The sequence below is a fragment of the Salvia hispanica genome, chromosome 3, assembly GCF_023119035.1.
Source record: "Salvia hispanica cultivar TCC Black 2014 chromosome 3, UniMelb_Shisp_WGS_1.0, whole genome shotgun sequence".
Taxonomy (NCBI): Eukaryota; Viridiplantae; Streptophyta; class Magnoliopsida; order Lamiales; family Lamiaceae; genus Salvia; species Salvia hispanica.
The window spans coordinates 43,255,937-43,269,937 of record NC_062967.1 but is presented as its reverse complement, the minus strand read 5'-3'; the positions used below and the strand labels follow the sequence as shown (position 1 = coordinate 43,269,937).

General features: G+C 37.9%; 2 protein-coding genes across 2 annotated transcripts; both read right to left on the bottom strand.

The window, feature by feature from the left end:
• Positions 1-1,256: 1,256 nt before the first annotated feature.
• On the bottom strand, positions 1,257-2,042 carry LOC125210247. The gene is made up of 2 exons (XM_048109812.1): positions 1,875-2,042; positions 1,257-1,760 (listed from the first exon to the last, which is right to left on the bottom strand). The coding sequence occupies exons 1-2, from the start codon at positions 2,040-2,042 to the stop codon at positions 1,257-1,259; spliced, it is 672 nt and encodes a 223-aa protein (XP_047965769.1).
• A 914-nt stretch (positions 2,043-2,956) lies between these two features.
• On the bottom strand, positions 2,957-5,685 carry LOC125210246 (mitogen-activated protein kinase 4-like). Its single transcript, XM_048109811.1, has 2 exons — positions 3,489-5,685; positions 2,957-3,415 (listed from the first exon to the last, which is right to left on the bottom strand). Exons 1-2 carry the CDS (start codon positions 5,683-5,685, stop codon positions 2,976-2,978), a joined length of 2,637 nt encoding a protein of 878 aa, XP_047965768.1. The 3' UTR covers positions 2,957-2,975.
• Positions 5,686-14,001: the final 8,316 nt, after the last annotated feature.

The following is a 14,001-nucleotide window of genomic DNA, read 5'->3' as shown; positions in this document are numbered from 1 at the left end:
ACAAATCCTCAAACCAAGAGGGGTGTAGGAAAGGTGGAGAGATGAAATCAGGATTTTGTGTCTGAATATTGTCCTTGAATAAAAGGATCACCATTTATGTACTATTACATTTTTGTTTACATATTTAGGAGCATTATGTGCTAATACTTTGTTACAAATAGAAGAAGATATCTCTTTCTAATTTATATGAAAAGATATGGAGTACTAATAAACTCATGCCTGCTATATAATTTTATTTTTTCTTTTTTTAGAGGCTCTGGTCCAAATTAGTTGTCACCACCACCACATTGGCAACAGTTAAAGTCTTCAACGAAGGGGTGTAATCAAAGGGTTTAGTTAGCACATAGCACATTAATTAGTTAGAATGGTAATTGGAATTAGACATGAGGCTGGAGTTGGCTGTCAGTACTTTCCTAGGATCAGTGTGAATAACCGAGATGAATGTCGACAAAATGAAGATCGGTTAGTTTGCTATATACTTGAGCACTGAAAATTTATAACTGACTCGTTAATGTAACGGTATTACTTGAGCTTATATCTTGGTACTATTTATCTAGGAAACCGAACGCTACCTATATATTTTGGTATTTATGTTTCACTATTTCCACCTCACGTGAAGCAAATGATATCAATGTTCATTGCAACATTTTTTGTTTTGAAAACAGTACTTCTTCAATTTCATTAACTACATTTTTTTATCTCTTTAAAAAGGAGGTGACGAAATTTTTTCATATATACTCAAAAGTTATCTTTACCAATGTACATTTCGAGCAAGATTTTTGCATGTACATTTGGATGAAGCAATTATCACATGTCTAGGGCATCCACAGTGGGACGCCTTAAGCGACGCCCTATGCACCGCCACGTCAGCATTTTATCCTCTTCCTATTCTACCTGCAGTGGGGCGGACTATAGCCCGCCCTAAGCGACTCCCTAAGCATTTTATCTATTATTTGAATATTTAAATACTTCAAAATTTGAAAAAAAAAAACTTCATTTCATTAAAATTAAAACATTACAATACGAAATAAAAACACTACAAATTCTCAACGGTGGCAGTTGCGGTTCCAAACTTCTTCAATCATGTCGGTCATGAGCTGAGTATGGTCATGTTGGTTGCGCATTGTCGCTGTAGAACCTCACCGAAGCCCATCGGTAATCCTCGAATGATAGGCGAGGTCGTCGTGCTGGAGCTAGATCCGGCTTCATCATCCACCCAATCGGTGACATGTCCACGTTCTTGTTCGACTATCATGTTATGCATGATGATGCACGCATACATACATGACGTCGGCGATGACTTCATTGTACCAGAAACGCGCCGGACCTTTCACGATTGCCCACCACGATTGGAGCACCCCAAAAGCCCGCTCCACACCCTTCCGCGCGGACTCCTGCTTTGCAAACAAGACTCTCCTTTTCCCAATTTGACAGCTGATCGTCTTCAAAAAAACAAGCCACCTTGGGTATATGCCATCGGCCAAATAGTACCCCATATGATGTCTGCGGCCGTTGGCAGTGAACTCGATGGCCGGGCCGCAACCCCTGCACTGATCGGCGAATAGGGTGGACGAGTTGAGGACGTTGATGTCATTGTTCGACCCGGTTACACCGAAGTAAGCATGCCAGATCCAAAGGCGGTGGTCAGCGACGGCTTCCAGAATCATCGTAGGGTGGTTGCCCTTGTAGCCACTGGTAAATTGGCCTCTCCACCCCGTCGATGTTGTTCTTCCACTGCCAGTGCATACAGTCGATGCTCCCTAGCATCCCAAGGAAGCCATGTACCGTCTCGTGCATCCGCATCAGACTCTGGCAATCATCAGCAGTCGAGCGTCGCAAATATGTGTCGCCAAAAGCCTCCACAACTAACTTACAAAAAGTCTTGAGACATTCGGGCCAGTTGTCTCCCCGACGTGAAGGTACTCGTCGAACATATCCGCTGTTGTGCCATAGGCCAACCGGGCGGATCGCAACCGTGCACTTCTGCAACGGCGTAAGTCCGGGTCTGCCGATCCCGTCTTCCCGCTACTGGAAGTACTCATCACGTCCCTCCAACGTGTGCACAATGCGGAGAAAAAGATCTCGGCTCATTCTAAAACCTCGGTGAAAAACATTCGGGCCCCACCTTCGATTCTCGACAAAATAATCTGCGAACAGACGTTCGTGCGTTACGTCGTACTCGCGGGGGACATACGTCCGACGTCGTATCGGGTGAGGGACCCGCGCCACCGCCGCCGCCGCCTGCTCCCGCTGCATTTGTGCCATGCATTCCGCCTTGGCTTCATTAACGGCATCGAACAAGGCTCGAGTCAAGGCCCATCTGCAGCCATCCTATGTACTCAAATCGTAGTCGTCGGGATTCATTTTTGAGACGATGAGAGAGAATAATTGAAGAGAAATTGAAGAGATGTGAAATTGGAGTGTGTAAAATGGTAGAGAATTGTAGTTTTTAAATAAGAAAAAAATTTGGAAAAAAATAAAAAAAAAATAAAACAAAACGCGTGAGCATCGTCCGACCCATCGTCCGCGTCGTCCACAGTGGCGGACGATGCGACGGACGATGGGGTATCCTCTGCGCATCGTCCGCAATGCTGCAGTAGCGGACGATGCATCGTCCGTCGCATCGTCCGCACCATTGCGGATGCCCTCATATTTGTTGTGGATTTCAATGGGTTTGACTTTTGTCTTCTGTTACATAGCTTGTCTTCATCTAAAACTAGAAGAAAATTGTAGCTCATGGTATATGTCATTGCAGGCTAAATTAGTTCACACGAAGATGCAGCCAGTGAGAGAAACATGAAATTAGAGATGACATGTACACCAAGAAATCAAGAATCGATGGCCTAACTTTTTTGGCTTGGTTACACAAAAAAAGGGAAGAACAAAAAATGTACTTGCACTTCTTTTCATTTGAGATGGACAAAATTACTGATGTGATCCTACAACGTTGTGCGGAAGGCAGGACCATCTGCACACTACCTGAGAATGTGATCTATCTTTGATGCTCGAGGGCTGACATCCGAAGGCAGTGCAGTCGGCCTACCAGCAAGTCTTGAAGGCCGTATATTGGGATTAATGGGCGATGACATTGTAGAAGCATATGTGTGATGAGACGATGGATGGATTGGCGATGGGCATATATTGTAACCTCTTGATGGCGAGGAAGCTGGCATCACTCTCCCTGGTGAGTGCATTGAACTCTCGTTCTTTGCTGTCAAGTCTCTGGCGGGTGAGGATGCTGGCGAGTTACTGCTCCTCATCCCAGATTGTACTGTTCGTTTCACGTCCTTCTGTGGACTCTGCACCGTTGTCTTGCTGAATGCTCGTGATGGTGATGAGGCCGCTGCTGGCGATTCCTTCTTTCCCTTGGCTGATGGATACAATGGTGCATCACATCTTGGTGATTTTGGCGATTCTGTGTGTATGGATCATCGATATCAATCCTTTTATCAGAAACAGAAAACATAAATAATTATGGAGAAACTGACCTGGGATGAATTTGGTCTTGATGGTTTTGAGTTTATTGATAAATGTAGGCTTCTTTTCAGGCTTGTCATAATCTTCTGAGATGTTGGTTGTAGCTGTTAATGTCTTCTGAAGCTGCAGCCCTTTTCTTTGTGGAATCTCAGGTAATCTTTTTTTGCTGTCTGAGAAGAAATTGCTATTTTCTTCTGATTCAGATGAGAGATTTTGATCAGATTCTGGTAAGATAGATTCAGCCTCTGCAGGTTTGGTGTATCTCTTCCTTGAGACCTCTGAAACAAACGAGTCCGATTGGAAAAGTTTGCGGTGCATCGTCTCTGATATAACCGTCCTGAGATCCAAATCAACGACTGAATTCTTGCTGTCGATGATGTCTGAACAAACCGACCTTCGGTCAGCTGGCACGAGGAAGAGATCATCCATAGCAGACAATTGGTCCTCATCAAAGATTGATGCAGGGGGTTTCATCCTTGCTTCAGTGACCATGTCCCATTTCTTATTATTGGTTTTCTCCTTCTCAATAATCTTGTAGGCCAGCATTTGGAAAGGGATCTGCATGACGGGCGCGAGGATATCACTCCCTTCTTCCGCATTGAACTTGTTCAGATACGCGGCCTCCATTTCACAGTAGTCCACAAGAGGCGGAGGCGCGTCTGGGTGGCCATGGTTGGGGTTGATGATGAGGATCTTCTTGATGTAGCGCAAGATCCGGCATATAGAAGAGAAAGAGGGGCGCAGAGCGGGATTAGTCTGCCAGCATTTCTTGGTGAGACTAGCCAGGTATTTTGGTGAAGGGAAGGGGAAGAGAGGCCTTTCTCCTGCCCTTATATTCCTGAGCATATGCTCCCCTTGAAGATGGCCATCCTCGAATGGGACTTTCCCCGTTAGTAGCTCGAAGCAGAGCATCCCGAAGCTATACGCATCAGCCTTCTCAGAGTAGTTGCCCTTGCATTTCCCACCAAGCTCAGCCAGCACCTCGGGAGCCAACCAGATATCAGCATCAGCAGCGACCGGCCTAGGGCTTCTCGAAGCACAGCTCCAGATCGCGCTTATCCCAAACCCAGACACTTTAACTTGGAAGCCACCGGTGGTGGCGTTCCTCGGCCTGAGAAGGATGTTGGATGGATTGAGATCTCCATGACATATCTTCTTGGAGTGCAAATACTCCACCCCTCTTGCAATCTGCAGCATGATGTCTACAGCCACCGGTATAGTGAATGGCGCTCGATTCTTCTGCCCCGTGTGCTCTTTCACATAAGAAGCAAGATCCTTGCTCATCAACTCCATAACGAGGTACCCTTCTTTCCTCACTTTGTCATAAAACGCGCAGAGGTACTGCAATACGTTGGGATGCGAGTGGGAAAGCACAAACGAGATCTCTGGTAGTAAAGGGGAAACATCTCCAATGAACATCCTCAACGCGAAGCTCTCCCCCAGCCAATGGATCTCCTTGAGATGGCTCGGCCCGTTGGGGTATCCTGACCCCAGACGACGCCTCACTTGGTAATCCTGCGCTCCTACAAGAACACTGCTTGACATCACCTTCTTGGAAGCTTCCACATCATTCAGTTTCCTCAGCAGCAGCTCAGCCAGCTTCTGCTCACTATCTGCCGCCTTCATCTCCCCAACCTTGTCTAACAGTAACCAGCGATCTTCCCTCCACGCAGTGTCAATGCAACCGCACACCTCTGCAGGGATGAGAAACTGCTTCCTGAACTTCCACAGGAAGATCTTCAGATCATCACATTCATGATCATACTTGTGCAGGAGGGCAACCCTCTTTCTCTGCTTCTCCTCCTCATCGCTCCCTGAGATCCCAGCAGCCGTCTCAACGGCCTCAACCACAACGGTGAAGCAGGACAGCACGTTGTGGATGTGTAGCTCCACGCAGTCCCGGTTCATGTGGAGGCTGATGGCCTTGCCCCACCAGTCCTTGATGTCGAGGCAGTATCTGATGTAGCACTCCGCGTCCTTGAAGACACGGTGGAGCTCCTCGAGCGGGAGTTCCAGAGACTTCCACTTGGTGGCCTTCTCGTCGAGCTTCAAGTTTAGCCTCATCTCCTCTGAGATTGTGTCAAAGGCCAACTGCATCATGTCTGCAAGCAGAGAGCATTGCCTTTGGTTGATGGAAATCTCGTGTTTGAGTACCATCAACGCCTTCACACTGCCCACAACCTCACCAACTTGCCTGAATTGATCCATCCCTATTTCTTACTCCCTCCGTTCCTTGTAAATAGAGGCATGGTAAATAAAGTAAGAGAGATGAAGAGCGATTAAAATAAGAGAGAGGGTTACTTTTTGACAAAAATAGAAATAACTCAGTTATCTTGGAACTTTCCGAAATAGAAAAATGACTCGATTAACAAGGAAAAGAAGAGTAGATGGTAGTAATATTTTTTCTACTCACAATACACACAAATCATCAATGGTTTAGGTTTCATGGAAAGCAATGACATCTGCTGAATTTTGAAGGGTTCGGGATGAACCCTAACGATATTCAGCAGAAACCTGATAAGGTTTAACCAAAGATAGCCGAAGATGGTGGTGGAAAGGAATAGATTAGGTGCAACAAAAACAAATGGAAAATGAAGGTTTTCATTCAAACACCTTGATTGTTAATAGGAAACCCAATTGTTTTTTGTCTTTAATTTATTTCTTTTGTTATTTTTATTTGGCTGAGCTTATCACCTGAACATATAAGTGTGTTGTTGTTCATTGAAATCTCATTTCTTTGGTATTTTGTTTTTCCTTTTTTGTCTGTTAAGTTTTTAAATATGTTCCCGCTTATTTCGTTGATATGCTATTTTTGTCTATGTTGTATCCGAACAAGTAGGAACACTTTTAACTACTGAACGATTTTAAATTTTGAAACTTTATTTCATGTATTTCTTATATAATTAATCATTATTTAGAACTCCAATAAAATTTCATCATTTATTTAGGGCATTCACTACCCATATATAAGGAGTAATTAATATGGATCATGAGTCCATCCATCACTTAATACTCACTCATCGGGAGTACTTTCATTAGTTACTAACTATTTATATTTCTCATTTCTTATTTTTTAGATTATTTCTTATTTCATGTATAATTTGCAATTATGATATACTTCCTCCGGCCATAAGCAAGACATTTCTATTATTTAAAGAGTTAAGTGAAGAAAGAGTAAAGTGTAACATAGAGTAAAGTAAAGTAAAGAAGTTGAGGAGAGAATAAAGTAAGAGACATGAAAAGTGTTATTTTTTACTAGAAAGGAAATTACTCATTTTAGGTTGCGACCCAAAAAAGAATACGACTTGATTATTGTGTAATGAAGGGAGTATAAACTAACAAAATTTATATTTAAATAATCAAAAAATAAAAATTTTATTGACATTAAAAATCACATCATTGAAATAAAAAATTACTACTCCTATGTAATTGAAATTAAAAAAAAATGACATAATTCAAGTAAAGAATTTAAATAAATAAAGAATTACACAATACAATTGAAATAAAATCTTCATCGGGGGGATTGAAGTGCCTCCAAATTTAATCAATTATTTCTTGTTAGAGTTAGTTGGTCGTGGGCTTTGCGACCGCATATCGGCTCTCACGCCTTTGTTTATCTCGGAGTGTTGTGGGCACACCTCGAGGTGGGGCTTCGCTCAAAGTCGGGGAGCACGAGGCGATGGTTATGTATTTGTCTATCGAATCAAAGGTGTCCTCTCATCTGTTCTCGATAATTATATCGTGTAATATAATGCACACATACAAGATGTCGACGAACAAATCCTTGAGCTACATATGCATCAGACCTTTGAGAAATCACCTATATAAGTGAAAAGTGGGAACTACTTCAGAAAATACACTTATTGTCGCGGTGCACGCTGTAGAGAAGTGATTCAATGTATCATGCTACTAACCCGATGGTGTTGACTATGGATAGTTCAAAGTCATGAACTACATATCCTTACTCCTTCCATCCCCAAAGAGTATGAACTATTTCCTTTTTCATCAGTCCCTAAAGAATATGAACTTTCTAATTTTAAAAAATTCAAACCATATACTACCTCTACACATCATTTTATTTATAATTTATACCATTACCATTAATACTTATGAGGATGGATTCTCTACCGTGTAAAAAATCACAACAGAGGTTGTTGTGGTTAAAACGCACAGCACTGCCCATGAAACAACAGAATCTTATATACTCAATTCTTTATTCAAATTATTGTAGGCGGTGGGCCCATATACAGCCTTATGTAAATTACATGTACACAGCACTTCATGCGTGTGTAATTTACATTCCCCTTTTTCTAGTTATAATGCAAAATACAGTATAATTTATTTTGCATATTTCTTTTATTACATACTAAAATAGGAATTTGTTAAAATGACAATCTCTTTTAATAATATCATACAATTATTCCTAACCAATCATTTGTACGCGTGGACGAATAATCAGCTGCCATCTGACAATCATAAAAAATTCGCAAGGGTAAATTTACGCATACTGCAATATCCAATACTCTAGACTGCAATATCCAATACTCTAGACTGCAAGGTGACGCGGCCAGCAATATCCAATACGCTAGACAGCAATCTACAGATTGCTGTAGATTGCTGTCTAGCGTGGTGTCACGGTGTCATTTTAAGAGTGTTGTCATTTTAATGCACCCCTACTAAAATATTATGAAATCAATATTATATAAATTTACATGTTAAAATACTTATAAATTGTACTTCCGTCCGTCCCAAAGAAGATGGCACACTTGGGACATGACACGAGATTTTGGGAGATGTTATTTTGTGTGTTAAGTGATGAGAGAAAAATATAATTTTATAATTGAGGTGAGAGGAAACTTTTTCCAAAAGAGGAAATGTGACTTTTGTGAGACAAACTAAAAAGGAAAGTGTGACATCTACTATAGGCTGAAGGAGTGGTAACTATGATGTAATAAATATCTGTATATTTTATTTTAATAGGAGTATGAAATATTATCTTACTCCCTCCGTCTATGATTAATTGAGCCCGTTTGACTTGACATGGGCTTTAACAAATATAGTGAAAAGTGAGTTGAAAAAATATACTCCCTCCGTCCCGTTTAAGATGACACGTTTTTCATTTTTAGTTTGTCCCAACTAAGATGACACATTTCCTTTTTTGGTAACTTTCTCTCTCCAATTAATACACTCAACCACTTTTTCTCACTCCTATTAAAATATCCATCTTTCTTTATCTCTCTACTTTAATACTTACATCCACCTCCTCTCTCTTCAATTAAACACTTTAACCAATATCTCCTAAAATCTCGTGCCGGCTAAGCAATGTGTCATCTTAGCCGGGACGGAGGGAGTAGTAAAAAGTAAAAATGTTAATTAATTGTGAACGTACGAAAAAATAAATTAGTGTCAATTAATCGTGGATGGAGGGAGTAACAAATAGGAACATCTCCAAATAAGCTTAATAATTTTATGTGAATCAATATGAAAGAATAAAATATTTATAAAATTAATTATACAAATATCATCATAGTTACAATTTACAAGTATATTATATACTATGTACTTATATAATTTAATTTCATGATATTTTTAGTATTTCATATATAAAATAAAAAAACAAATATTTATTACAACATAGTTACAATTTATAAGTATTTTCATATGCATATATATAATTTTAGTTTCATAATATTTTAGTATTTAAATAAATGAAATATGCAAAACAAAATTTACCGAGTATTTTGCATTATAATAGAAAAAGGAGAAAGTAATGTGTACACGCATGAAGTGCAGTGTACATGTATTTTACATAAGGCTATATATGGGCCCACCGCCTACAATAATTTAAATAAAGAATTGAGTTTAAAAGATTCGGTTGCGTTTCATGGGCACTGCTGTGCGTTTTAACCACAACAGCCTGATTTTTTATAAAGCAGAGGATCCATCCCAACACTTATACCGTTATAATAATGTGGATCTCATTTTCCAGTAACATTATTTCCACTATCTTTTCTCTCTCTCTCTTACTTTTTTCCTTATTTATTAAAACTCGTGCCAAACCTAAAGTTCATAATCTTTGGGGATGGAGGGAGTATAATTTTATAAGCTTGTGTATGCATATTGCATTTGACTATTTACACTCATGTGGGAGATTGTGCTTATACATGCACATACTGGCATCTCTTGTGCGCCTCCCGAGTGCATCTCTCGTGTGCATCTCTCCTGAGCGTCCTCTTGCATTCCATACACCAACAATCTTTGCATTGGGCTTATGTATGCACATAGAGACGTCTCCATGCGCCTCCTGAGAGCATCTCTCACGCGTCCTCCTGAGTATCCTCTTGCATTCCAAACACCAACATTCTCTACATACACACAACACACTCCCTCTCTAACTGCATTCTTTTCGTCGAAATTCTGCCTCCACCTCATCCTGGACGTTGGATATCGTTTGTTAGCGGTTCTACTACATCTGAGGCGAAGCGGTTTCAGAGTTGGAGACGTTTCGCCTGAATCGATAACATTACCTGGCATGTCTCATCTTGCTAGCAAAGCCGAGCTTGTTAGCTGAACCTCGAACTTGGCAACAAGAAACTTGACAATATGTCATTCCAGTTTAGGTTTCAAACGAGTTTAAATGTTTGAGATAAAGCTCATATGGTTGGTCTGCAAAATAAACGTGTTATGATTATAAATATACTCTCTCCGTCCAACAATAAGAGTCATGTTTTGTCATTTCAGTCCGTCCCATATAATAAGAGTCATATTCACTTTTACCATAAATGGTAAATAGGCCACACATTTCACCAACTTATCCCACTCATATTTTGTTATAAAACTAATATATACAGGTGAGACTCATATTCCCTAACTTATTCAACTCACTTTTCTATCATTACTAAATAGGACTCCTATTTCGGGGAGGGAGTATTATATTTCAATATTAACACCTTTATTTAAAAAAATTATACCTTTTTACATAGTAATCCTTCCGTCCACCAATAAGTGTCTCATTTTTTCATTTCCTTCCCTCCACAAATAAATGTCTTATTTTTTTTTACTACATGGAAATGGACCATACATTCCACGGGCTTGGATCCCCTGCTAGGGGATGCTGTTCCTCACATCCCAATTTTTTAAACTTTTTAAAAAATTGGGATGTGAGGAACAACATCCCCTGCTGTGATTCTTCCACAGCAGGGGATCCAAGCCCTACATTCCACTAACTTTATTTCACTCATATTGCAATATAAAACTAATACTCCATATAAACGTAGAACCCACCTTCCACTAACATTTTCCACTCATTTTTTATTATATTTCTTAGAACCCATGTCCGATCAAAATCGGCCTTGTATTGGTGGACGTAGGGGAATGACGTATAGTTGTATCAATTTATCTACTAAAAGGATCAACAATTAGCAAATACTCCCTCCGCCCTGTGTAGTTGAGGCGTTTCGTTTTGAGCACTAGTTTAGAAAAAATGATAATAGTAAGAGTGAAGAGAGAGTAAAGTAAGAAAAAAAATAATGTAGAAAAGAGTCTTATTTATATTATTAATCTCTTACTTAACTCTCTCTCCACTTTAACTATTTATTACTCCCTTCGTCCCATAATAGATGTCACATTTTTCTTTTTAGTTTGTCCTATAGATGTCACTTTTCTTTCTTTGGAAAAAGCTCTCTCTCACATTGTTATATATATAGTATTTTCTCTCTCCATCTAACACACAAATATCTCTTAATATCCCGTGTCACTTCCCAAGTAGGTCATCTATTATTAGACGAAGGGAGTATAATTTTTTCAAAATGAGGGCTCAAAACAAAATGTCTCTATTATAGTGTGATGGAAGGAGTACTATTTTCTTAACTCTTAGTTAATCTTATGATGCGCATTTTTCGTGGACAAGGGAGGCACTAATTATTTTGGGAAAGTTCTAAGTTCATGGAGTCATTTATATTTTTGTCAAAAAGTAATTATTTCTCTTACTTTATTCTCTCTTCATTTTTTTTACTTTATTTTATTTTATTCACTATTCACTTAACAAACTATTTTTAAACTGCGTGCCGGAAAGAAGTGTCTCTATTAATAAGAAACAGAAAGATTATATGCTAATTATAGTGAAAAACTTAAAAATTCTAATGCATGAAATAGTCATATGGAATCTTTTAAAGGATGAAATAGACGGACAAATACATCCATATCGCCCATTGATTTTTACGATTCTCTAAAAAAATACTACTCTTTCCGTCTCATGATAGATAGAGATATTAGTCTCTGAAATCATGAACTTTACCTAAAATTTAGTATTTTCCATAAACTTTAAAATTGGTTTATAATATCATAATCTTTGTATTTTGTTTGGTAATTCCCAAACTCACTCAAATAAGATATTTTCATCAAAATCTTATTTGACGTAAGCAACTGTGAAGTACGATAAAAAAAGCCTCGTAAGTTAGTCAAATATAATAGATATGCCATGAGAAATATCAAACAAAGTGCAAAGTTTGTGATATTATATACCAATTTTAAAGTTCGTGGGAAATACCAAATTTTAGGCAAAGAGTATGATTTTAGAGACCAATTTTTCCCTAATAGATGTTACACTTTCCTTTTTAGTTTTTCCTATAAAAATGGTAACATTTCCTTTCCTGGAAAAAGTTATCTTTCATATTAATATAAATATAGAACTATTTTCTCTTTCCACTAACACACAAAACAATATCTTATAAAATCTCTTACTATTTTCAATCTATATCATCTATTATTGGACGGATGGAGTACTACATTGTTAAGTCAAGCACCATGATTTGATGGTCAACTTTCTAATCAATACTCCCTCCGTCCCTTTATAGCTGAGTCGTATTCCTTTTTTGGTTGTCCCACTGTAACCGCGTCATTTTCTATTTTAGTAAAAAACACTAACTTTTCTTTTCTCTTACCTTAATCTCTCTTCATCTCTCCATCTTATTCCTTTCCTACTTTATTCTTCCATCACTTAACTCACTTTTAACACAACTTCTTAAATCTCGTGTCGAAAAGAAACACTTCTACTACAGAGGGACGGAGGGAGTATCTCCGATAAATGAAATTTCTAAAAAGAATCCTAGCATATGTTTTTCAAAGATACATAATGAAATAGGGCTCCCTCCGTTCCTAATTAATTGATACTGTTTAATTTGACACAAATTTTAGTGAAAGTGGATGAAAAAAATTAGTATAATATGAGTCCTAGCTTTACATACTCTCTCCGTCCCAACTAAGTGGAGTCAAAACTTTTGGGCACAAAGTTAAGAAACTGTGTTAAAAAGTAAGAGATGAATAAAGTAGAAAAGATAAAGAGAGAGTAAAATAAGTAATGAAATAAAGTAAGAGTGACTTGATGTGTTGTTTTTTGTCAAAAAAGAAAATGAATCAACTTGGTTGGAACATTCCAAAAAGGAATACAACTCAATTTAGTTGGGATAGATAAAGTATTAATTTTATGATAAATGAGTGTGAAATAAGTTAGTGTAACGTGAGGATAATTATAAAAAGTACTCCCCTAGTCCTACGGTAGTGGATGTGTTTCTTTTTGGCTCGTGATTTAAGAAAAAACGTGTTATGTGAGTTAAATAAAGAAAGAATAAAGTACGAAATGAAAAATGTAGAGAGAATAAAGTAAGAGAGAATGAAAGAAGTGAAAAGAAATGTGTTGACTTTTATTAAAAAGAGAAATAACTATAATATTATGGAAATCAAAAATAATAAAATGACCCATCTATTATAGAATGAAGATAGTAATAAGGAAGGATGTCAATTAATTTGGGACGAATAAAAAAGAAAATTAGTTTAGTTAAGAAAAAAGTGGAAATGTAAAGAATTTCCCAAACAAGGAACAAGATCTCTTGTAATGCGACGTGTGGTCTAATTGAAATATTTGGTAATTATATTTTGACAAGAATCTTTAATCAAACAATTATAAAGATTATTTACTCCTATTTAATTTTTTCTGATTAGAGATTTTTTGTCTTTTTTATTTCTTTTGGGAGAAGTTAATGTTCCTATCTTGTTGACGCACCATTTCAATCGTTTATGTCAAATTTATTTAATGATGAGATATCTAGATTGGTAGGCTCGTAGAACTCAAATTTTAGTGTGCATGCCCCTCTATCCCACTAAAAATGAAATATTTTCATTTTTGGATTGTCCCATTAAAAATGAAACATTTCTTAAAATAGAAATAACTTTATCTCTACTTTTCATTCTCTCTTACTTTACTCTCTCTTCTTTAACTCACAAAACACTACATAAAATCTTGTGCCGAAAAGCAAACGTTTCATATTTATTGGGACAGAGGGAGTATATAGAGAAAAGTTTATTCCTTCCGTTCAGTTAAGTTGGGTTAAAATTTTTGGAAACATAATAAAATTGTGTTGAAAAGTATAAGAAAGGAATAAAGTATGAAAGATAAAGAGAGAGTAAAGTGGATAATAGAATAAAGTATGCGTAATTAAATGTTTTATTTTTTTTGTTAAAAAAAGA

Coding starts and splice junctions, on each gene's coding strand:
- LOC125210247 (XM_048109812.1), bottom strand. CDS start 2,042: ATGAGTACTTCCAGTAGCGGGAAGACGGGATCGGCAGACCCGGACTTA. Junction 1,761..1,874: donor CGAATGTCTCAAGACTTTTT/GTAAGTTAGTTG, acceptor TTGGGATGCTAG/GGAGCATCGACTGTATGCAC.
- LOC125210246 (XM_048109811.1), bottom strand. CDS start 5,685: ATGGATCAATTCAGGCAAGTTGGTGAGGTTGTGGGCAGTGTGAAGGCG. Junction 3,416..3,488: donor CAAGACCAAATTCATCCCAG/GTCAGTTTCTCC, acceptor CCATACACACAG/AATCGCCAAAATCACCAAGA.